The sequence below is a fragment of the Primulina tabacum genome, chromosome 11 (genome assembly GCF_025594145.1).
Source record: "Primulina tabacum isolate GXHZ01 chromosome 11, ASM2559414v2, whole genome shotgun sequence".
Classification (NCBI taxonomy): Eukaryota; Viridiplantae; Streptophyta; class Magnoliopsida; order Lamiales; family Gesneriaceae; genus Primulina; species Primulina tabacum.
The window spans coordinates 32353213-32363325 of NC_134560.1; the positions used below are offsets into that span (position 1 = coordinate 32353213).

Below are 10113 nucleotides of genomic sequence, written 5' to 3' on the forward strand. Positions count from 1 at the left end.
ATTTCATCGGTTCCATCACTTTATAAAAATATATGCAACAATATCTTTTTTCTTTTAAACCAAGCATTCAACACGTCTTTTAGCATTTATCATTTTTCATTATAAAATTCGATAATCTTTTAAAATAAACATTTTATCATTCATTACAGCATTCAGGGCACTATCAGGACGTCTAACATTTTTCAGGTGTAAAATGACTGTTTTGCCCCTAAAACCCAACTTTCCCAATTTATCCTTAGACCTTAAAACGACAATCCAAATCTATCCAAACTTAACGTAACAGCTTAAAATATACCCATAAAGATTTCTCGGACATAAACTTAAGCTCCTCGACTAATTTCCCAATTTTTCTTAAAACTTGAACCTACGTATCGGTTTTAACCCTAATCAACTCGAAACTTAACCAAACTTGAACTATAGCTTATTAACACCTTACTAACCTTTTTTTTTAAAATCCCAAATCAAGCCAATTAAAACCCATAGAAAGTCCTAAAATGTTACTGAAAATTTCTGCCTTTGTTGAACAAACCCTAACCCTAACAATTCATCAATCCCTTCGATCCTAGACGACAACCCTCCTAGGACATAGAGCGAACCCCTTAAGACGCACTTGGACCAGCCCTAGCGATCCATGCACGAGGATGTGCATGGTTCTTCCTATGGCGCGCGGCCACGACTCGGTTGTGCCCTAGCCGTGCGCCACTCATCTACTAGCCTCTCCAGCCTTGCGTGTAACAACATGGCTCGATACAAGGATCCTCACGAGCCCAGCCACTTGCCTAGAACTGTACCACGCACGACCTCTCCGTTTTAACCTTCCAAAACCGTGCCTTAGCTCTTGTTGAAATCCATAAAACGTGCAGCCCATAACCTCCCTTTCCAGCCCTTGCACAGCCACCTCTAGGACCAAGAATAAACCCCCTTACGACCCTTGACCACATCCAAAAAGCAGCTAGGAGCCTACTCTTTCTTAGCCACCAAATCGAAACCCTAGCCTTCTTACAACCTAATTTTCATTCAGCTCTTGCATCCCTACTGTCCAGCCCTTAAACATGCATCTCTGGACACTTAAACAAGTGAAAAACGTCCCTTCCCATAGCCTATCATGGCAGTCCCTTTGTGCATTATAATCATGAGTTTAGAAAGATAAAAAATCAAGTTTTGTTAATGTTTTGCCATAAAAACGAAAATATAAGAAGGTATATCATATTTTTAATTCAATCATGTTAAATGAACATAATATAGTATGAACGATGAGTGAAAGAATATTAAGATGTTCCTTTGCGTATTTTATGCACGAAAAACAATCCTTGACGCGAGGGACGTTGGCGGAGAGGCGAGGGAGGAAGCTTGCTAAAATTTCCCTTCAACTTCACGTGGATTTGCCTCAAAAAAATGTGTGTGTGTGTGTGCGCGCGCTGATGGAGGAGAAAAGCCCTATGTTTCTAGTGTTTTAAACATGTAGTTGAAGTGTTTTAGGTTTAGGAAACTCTATATTTTGATATAAATAACTGGGTAGGAGATTAGGCTCAAAAACCTTATTATAATAGACACATTATAGTGTAGGTAAAGTATTTTGTTTAGGAAAAGTTTTCGAAAGTATTAGTCGAGTTCCCAAAAAGTCCTTATTTTCGTCAAAAATCGATTACCGATTTAAAATACGACTCGACGTGTTAAAACATCTCAAAAACTAACATTTTCGAAAATATCATTTAAATATACCATATATTAAATAATTAAAAATAATCATTTAATAAAAAAAATTCTCTTTATGGTTCCCGATCTCTGTTTCTCGATAGTGTCTCAACTAACCCTTGAAAAACAGTTTTATGCTTTCTAGTAAAAAACCATATCTTAAATATATAAACATGCTTACCACATTTAATTAACGCAATTAAAAAATCTAATTAAGTATTTTTCATTTTTCCTAGATTTGCATGCCGTTGGATTACGTTATCGTATTTTGGACCTTACAATTCTTCTCTATTTAAATGAATTTCGTCCTCGAAATTCAGACTCATCGAAAAAGTCCGAGTAGCGACTCCTCATGTCAGTCTCATGTTCTCCAAGTAGCTTCTTTCTCCGACTGATTTAGCCACTTGAATTTGACCATTTGAATAACCTTATTTCAGAGTCTTCTTTCTTGCCTATTTAGAATTTGTATAAGCATTTCTTCATATGACATATTTGGAGTCTACTGCAGAGGTTCATGATTCAGTACATGTAAAGGTCTCGACATGTATTTTCGCAGCACCGAAATATGGAACACATTATGCACTCCAGCTCGCGTCGGTGGCAACGCCACTCTATAAGGTAATGTCGCAATCTTCTCTAAAATTTTGAACGATCCTATGAACCTCGGACCGAGTTTTCATTTTTTGCCAAATTTCATAACACCCTTCATAGGTGCTACTTTCACGAATACGTTGTCATTCACTGCAAACTCTAGCTCCCTTCTTCGCTTATCAGCGTAATTCTTCTCGTGACTTTGAGCAGTCTTCATCCTTTCTCAGATTTTGACTACTAGCTCTATTGTTTGCTTGATCAAGTCCGGACCAAATTCTCCTCTTTCACCAACCTCGTCCTAATGTATCGGTGATCTACACTTTCTCCCATAAAGTGCCTCGTAAGGAGTCATACCTATAGGCGATTGGTAGCTATTCTTATATGTGAACTCTACTAGAGGTAACTTCGGTTCCAACTTCCTTAGAAATCGATTACACAAGCTCGGAATAGATCCTCCAAAATTTGAATTACCCTTTCAGACTGACCATCAGTTTAAGGATGAAATGCTTTATTGAAAAACAATTTTGTTCTCATTGCTGCATGTAGACTCTTCCAGAAAGACGATGTAAACCTCAAATCTCTGTCCAAAACAATGGACACGGGAATTCCATGCAGTCGGACTATCTCTCGGATATACAGCTCTGCATACTGTGTCATGGTGAATGTCGTATTAATAGGTATAAAGTGCGCTGATTTCGTAAGACGATCAACTATTACCCAAATGACATTGAATTCCTTGATAGTCCTTGACAATCCCACTACAAAATCCATCACAATATTTTCCCATTTCCATTCAGGAATAGGAAGTGGCTTAAGCTTTCCTGGTGGCCTCTGATGCTCTGCCTTAACTTGCTGGCATGTCAAACACTTGGACACAAAATGCAAGATGTCTCGCATCATGCCCGACCGCCATTATAATTGCTGCAAATCCTTGTACATCTCCGCACTTCAGAATGAATGAAGTACGGAGTATGATGAGATTCTTTCATAATAACCTCTCATTGAATCGTCACTAGGAACCCATAGTCGATCTCGATATTGAACTATTCCCTTAAATCCAATCGATTCGAAAATTTAAAGAATTTCTATCATTCGTCACCTAAATTTATTGAAAATGACCACACTCCATCCTTAATAAATCTCGAAAATGCACGATTTAGCCAAAATAAATTTTGAAATTGCATTTCAGCCCCTTAAAGTTTCGAAATTCTTTCATTTTGGTCATTAAAATTTTCGAAAAATTGCGTCTTCGCCCCACTAAATTTCGGATTCACTCCATTTCAGCCATATCCCCTTTGAATTTGCTGTTTTGGTCCTTAAATTCTATTATCTAGAATTCGCAACACAGCCCCTGAACTCTCAAAACTTTGCAATTTAGTCCCTGAATTTTCAAAACTTCCAGATTTCACCTTATAATTTTTGTCATCTCAATTTTAGTCCCTGGGCTTTTTAAAACTTACGATTTGACCCCTGAAATCTCGGCCTAGTGCAATTAAACCCTAAAGCTCTCGGTTTATGCATCTTTGCCCCTAAAATTTTTTATTTTTGCAATCAACGCCCCAAATTTCGTTCCTCCATTCTTAAGCCCGCAAATTCTTAATTTGGTTCAATTCATTCCTTTACATCATTAAAGCTTATATTTTATGTCCAATTTTTATAATTTTCAATGTCATCTCTTAAATCCAACTCAGGTAGACCATGCGACCTATTTTCCTCTAAGTTCTTATTATCCCAAGCAGTTCCATTAATCACTTTAGCATTTCATGCAATAAAAGCAATGTAAAAACGTTAAACAACTAGGTTACCAATAATCAGAGTCAGTGTATGGCTTTGCTTTAGCCTCCTCAGCATGCATGATATAAGCTCTGCCAACAGTGGGTCATTTATTCTTTGGGCCAATCCATGGCTTTATGACATTTCTCCTTGCAAATAGAACACTTGTATGTTTCCCATATGCACTTGCCAAAGTGTGGGCGATTGCATTCTTCGCACAGTGGCCTCTCTTCAGGTTTTGGGGCTCCAAACTGTGGTGGCTTCTGTTTCCTTGGTTTCTTCAGCTGACCTTGGGGCTTTTGCCACCCTTGAGCTTCAGGAGGTCCTGTAAGTTGCCGCTTATTCGGTTGAGAATTCTGCTAGTGCTACTACCTCTTGTGCTGCAAATCAAAATCAATATCCTTTAAGGCTTGCTCAACTTGGAAAGCACAAGCAGTGACAGCTACATAATCTGTCGGTCGCATCAACATAACATCACGGCGTGTAGTAGGTCGAAGGCCATCTAAGAAGTGCCTTAGTTTCTCGGAATCTTCTCTAGCAATAAGGGGCACAAAGTGACAACCCCTATCAAACCTCCTAATAAATTCAGCCACATACATGTCTCCTTGATGGAGACTCATAAACTCCTTCTTCAAGCGTCCTAGGGCGTCAGCAGTAAAATACTTCTCATAGAAGGTGTTCTTGAATTGCACCCAAGTGAGGGTGGCTAGATTAATACAATGTTTCGCTCATTCTCACCAAAGAGAAGCATCATCTCGAAGCATATAAGTAGCACACCTCACTCGGTCAGCATCCCCCATATTCAGATAACGGAAGTGTGCTTCAAGAGATCTAATCCAACCCTCAGCAGCAAATTGGCTAGATTCGAATGCATGTTGGTTAAGTTTTATTTTAAAATGTACTAGATTTTTTTCTTTCTTTTCTTAAAATACTTTCGGCCGAATATACTTACACACACACACATATATATAATACTTTGAACCATTTAAAATAAACTCATCGATTAATTATTTGAAAATCCAAAAAATAGTGCAAAACATAAAAATCGTACACCGACAATCAAAACTTAAAACCTAGCACTTTTCAAAAAAAGCATAAACATCTTAATTCTCTCAAAAGCATCAAAAGTCATAAAATATTTAAAATCATACTAATATGGAAAAAACTAGCAAAAGTCCTCAGGTTATGTGCACCATCAGTCCAGCTATTTCAACGATCAAGTCCTCCCATATCATCACACATCCTCACCTGAATCATTCAAACCTAGTGAGTCTATCGACTCAGTGAACCTTAACCGTTATAACAAGTAATACTTATACATTCACAAGAAACATTGAAAATACTCTTAATAAAAAAATAGATTTTCATGAATATGCATACTTTAACCCTTTTTCCTTTTATCATATTTTTTTCTTTCATCATAAACATATATATATATATACATTTCCTTTAAGTTGAATTCCTTTAATTAATTGTGACCATCCTTTCATCCTCTTGTCGATTGATCAATCTCATCTGTAACCATGGTACCAGCAATGAGGCAACATTAACCACTTTCCGTTATGTGCCTTGGCCTATAGTCGGCAGGGATAGCAACGACATTCTCGCCCGTCAACTGAGCCTTGGCCTTACATATCAACATATCCTTTCGGTGGAAATTCGATCGCCTGACTCCCTTTGGGGCCTTCTCCCATAAACGGGCTCCCTCTGGGGCCTTGCCCCGCATGATTCCCCAATTCTTTACCATCACAATTAAATCACTTCTTTCAAAACATTTTTCCTCGGTTCCATCACTTTATAAAAATATATGAAACAATATCTTTTTTCTTTTAAACCAAGCATGCAACACGTTTTTGAGCATTTATCGTTTTTCATTATAAAATTCGATAATCTTTTAAAATAAATATTTTATCATTCATTACAGCATTCAGGGCACTGTCAGGATGTCTAACATTTTTCAGGTGTAAAATGATTGTTTTGCCCCTGAAACCTTAACTTTCCCAATTTATCCTTAGACCTTAAAACGACAACCCAAATCCATCCAAATTTAACGTAACACCTTAAAATTCACCCATAAATATTTCTTAGACATAAAATTAAGCTCATCGACTAATTTTCCATTTTGTTTTAAAACTTCAACCTACGTCCCGGTTTTAACCCGAATCAACTCGAAACTTAACCAAGCTTGAATCATGGCTTATTTTCACCTTACTAAATCTTTTCCATCCCAAATCAAGCCAATTAAAACCCATAGAAAGGCCTAGAATGTTACTGAAAATTGCTGCCCTTGTTAAACAAACCCTAGCACTAACAATTCATCAATCACTTTGATCCTAGACCCTAACCGATTGTACTAAACCCTGACCAACCCTCCTAGGAATTAGACTGAACTCCTTAAGACCCACTTGGACCAGCCCTAGCGAGCCATGCACGAGGACGTGCATGGTTCTTCCTATTGCGCACGGCCACGGCTAGGTTGTGCCCTAGCCGTGCGCCCCTCCTCTACTAGCCTCTCCAGCCTTGCGTGGACCACCATGGCTCGATGCTAGGACCCTCACGAGCCCAGCCCCTTGCCTGGAAAGCACCCCGCGTGGCTTCTCCCTTTCAATTTTCCAAAAGCGTGCCCTAGATCTTGTTGAAACCAATAAAAACGTGCAGCCCTTAAGCTCCCTTTCCAGCCCTTGCACAGCCCCCTCTAGGACCATGACAAGTCCCCTGTAGGACCCTTGAACACATCCCAACAACAACTAGCATCCTAATCTTTCCTAGCCACCAAATCGAAACCCTAACCTACTTACGACCCAATTTTCGTTCAGCTCTTGCATCCCTACTGTCTAGCCCTTAAACCTTGAATCTATGGACCCTTAAACATGTTGAAAAACGTTCCTTCTATAGCCCTATCATGGCAGCCCCTTTGTGCATCATAATGATGATTGTAGAAAGATAAAAACTCAAGTTTTGTTCATATTTTGTTATTAAAACGAAATTATAAGAAGGTGTATCATATTTTCATGCAATCATGTTAAATACACATAATATGATATGAACGATGAGTAAATGAAGATTAAGGAGTGCCTTTGCGTATTTGACTCACGAAAAACAATCCTTGATACGATGGACGTTGGCGGAGAGACGAGGGAGAAGCTTGCTAAAATTTCCCTTCCCTACAGGAAAATATACCTTCAACAACACTCAAAAGACAACGGTTTTTTATTAAAACCGTTCTGTTTTTCCTTTTAACAACGATTTCAACAAAAACCATTGTTGTAGCCTAAAGAAATCCGCTCATAGACAACGATTTTTTAAAAACCGTTGTCTTTGATGTATCTACGACAACGGTTTTTAAATATCATTGTCTATGAGCCGATTTTTTAGGCTACGACAATGGTTTTTGTAAACCGTTGTCTATATGTGTTTTTGAGCTGGTTTTTTTAGAATTACGACGACGGTTTTTGTAAAACGTTGTAGTAAATTAGCGACAATTTTTCGTAAACTGTCGCTATATTTAGCCAAGGTTTTATTAAAACCGTCGCAATTTTTAAAATAGCGACGGTTTAAACAAAAATCGTCGCTAATAGCAACGGTTTTTGCTTAACCGTCGCTAATAACGACAGTTTAATAAACAATTAGCGACGGTTTTACCAAAAATCGTCACAAATTATCTATAAATACTCGCATTTTTCGGTCCATTTTCCTCCACACCGTCCACATCTACGATAAATTTTTCTCTCTTACACGAGTTTAGTTTCGATTTAGGGTAAGTTTTTTCGCTTCAATTCTTGATAAATTTCTAAGTGTTAATTAATATCATGAATATTATTAGCTTAGTCAAATTGTAAGTTTTTTTGGCATATTTATTAAATTATAAAAGTAATTTTTTTTTACTTTACTTAAAAAATTAGCGACGAATTATGTCTAAATCTTCGCTAATTAGCGACGGTGTTTCTCTAAACCATCGCTAATTAGTCAACAACTTGTCGATAATTTTAGCGACGGTATATGTTAAACCGTCACTAATGAGCGACGGCTTAGTCAAAATCCGTCGATAAAATTGACGACGGTATATCATAAACCGTCGCTAATTGCAACGTTTTTTGAAAAACCTGTCGTAATATGATAGCTACGACATCGCTTTAAAACCGTTATCATTGAAAGCACTTTCAACAAAACTGTCAGTTACAACGGTTTTCTGGCAGCTACGACAACTAATAATATCCGTTGTCGTTTGGTGTTTTTGTTGTAGTGCTTCAACTTCATGTGGATTTGCTTCGAAAAAACGTGTATGTGTGTGGGTGTGCTGATGGAGGAGAAAAGCTCTAGATTTCTAGTGTTTTAAACATGTGGTTGAAGTGTTTTAGGTTTATTCCTCTATCTTTTGATATAAATAATTGGGTAGGAATTTAGGCCTAATAATGTTATTATAATAAGCCCATTAAGAGCCCATTATAGTGTAGGAAAAATATTTTCTTTAGGAAAGTTTTCGAAAATATTAGTTGAGGTCCCAAAAAATTCTTATTTTTGTCAAAAATCGATTATCGGTTTAAAATACGACTGGGCGTGTAAAAACATCTCAAAAACCATCATTTTTGAAAATTCCATTTAAATATACCATATATTAAATAAGTAAAAATAATCATTTAATAAAAATATTTCCGTCTATGATCCCCTGTCTCCTTTCCTCGATAGCGTCTCGAAAAACCCTTAAAAGCACATTTTTATGCATTCTAATATAAAACCATATTTTAAACATGTAAACATGTCTATCACGTTTAATTCACGTAATTAAAACAATTTAATTAAGCATTTTCTATTTTTCCTAGATTTGCATGCAGTCGGATTACGTTATCGCATTTTGGACTTTACATTGAACTTCAAATCTTTAATTTCAAATGCATTTATTCTGCATAAAACCTGTTATTAGGTTGCTTTATTGGTCAATTTTTTGAGATATCTCATACGCGATCCGTTAAATAAAAATTGTAATCCTTGTGCTAAAATTTTTACTTTTCATTCTAGTTATGGAACAAGTCGGCCATCTCATATAAAACTTGCACTTTATTTAGTTAATTCGATAAAATTAATCGAGTGAATTCTTCACCTCCAAAATAATTGTATAAACGCATATTATATTAGCGGATGTAAAATATATAATTAATTTATGAATGGATAAAAACTGGTGTCCGAGAAAGTTTTTCTGCCATCATGTGTCTGATAGATTCAACTTGACTTTAAATCAGTGTAGACCCGGTTAGGAATTGTTGTCCTATTTTAATTACCGAAAGCAAAAAAACGATAAAAAAAAAATAAACACAAAAACACACAATATTTAGAGTAGTTCACTCTCGCTGCGAGAGCTGTCCACTTGCCGTAATTAAAAATTTCCACTACAATGAAACAAGAAAACAAAAAAAAATTTACAAGAACCATTTTTCATATCATAACTTTTTTCTTGTCACTTTTTTATCTCCATCTATACGTAAATTCTAATACAATTACGACTACCATACCTAAAATATAATATATATATATATATATATATATATATATATATATAAAGTGGTTAATTAAAATATATATATATATTATGTGGTTAAAAACTTTAATTAAGAGGTTTGGTGTTGTTTTTGGCTTCTTATGTCAACCTTTCAACGAAGGTATATACCATGGAAATTTCATCTTAAGGTGTAATGAAAAGCATATCCATTCTCACTGCAAAAGGTTCAACACATCAACATCAACAGATAATCATTCAATTCTTTGATTATTCTACGAAAAAGAAGAGCATGATCATTACAAAGACTATAGTAACGATGAATTGAATTCCAATGTATAATATTCTTATGATATATTTGACATGAATGAAATAATATAAAGATTGAGTGAATTTTGGGACGAAATGAAAATAAAAATAAAATAATATATTTATTCAAATTCTACGATTGAAATGTATTCACTCATTTCATCATACCAAGTATATCCTCATTGATTCTTATTTGTTTTCCACTTGTCATCAATCTTGAGCAAGTTTCTTTTTCTCTCTATAAAAAGCCCATT

The 10113-nt window shown here is 36.1% G+C and overlaps 1 protein-coding gene across 1 annotated transcript; it reads right to left on the reverse strand.

Annotated features, from left to right (window-relative positions):
• Positions 1 to 4427: 4427 nt before the first annotated feature.
• Positions 4428 to 5806, reverse strand: LOC142519749 (uncharacterized). Its single transcript, XM_075622779.1, has 2 exons — positions 5611 to 5806; positions 4428 to 4765 (listed from the first exon to the last, which is right to left on the reverse strand). Exons 1-2 carry the CDS (start codon positions 5804 to 5806, stop codon positions 4428 to 4430), a joined length of 534 nt encoding a protein of 177 aa, XP_075478894.1.
• Positions 5807 to 10113: the final 4307 nt, after the last annotated feature.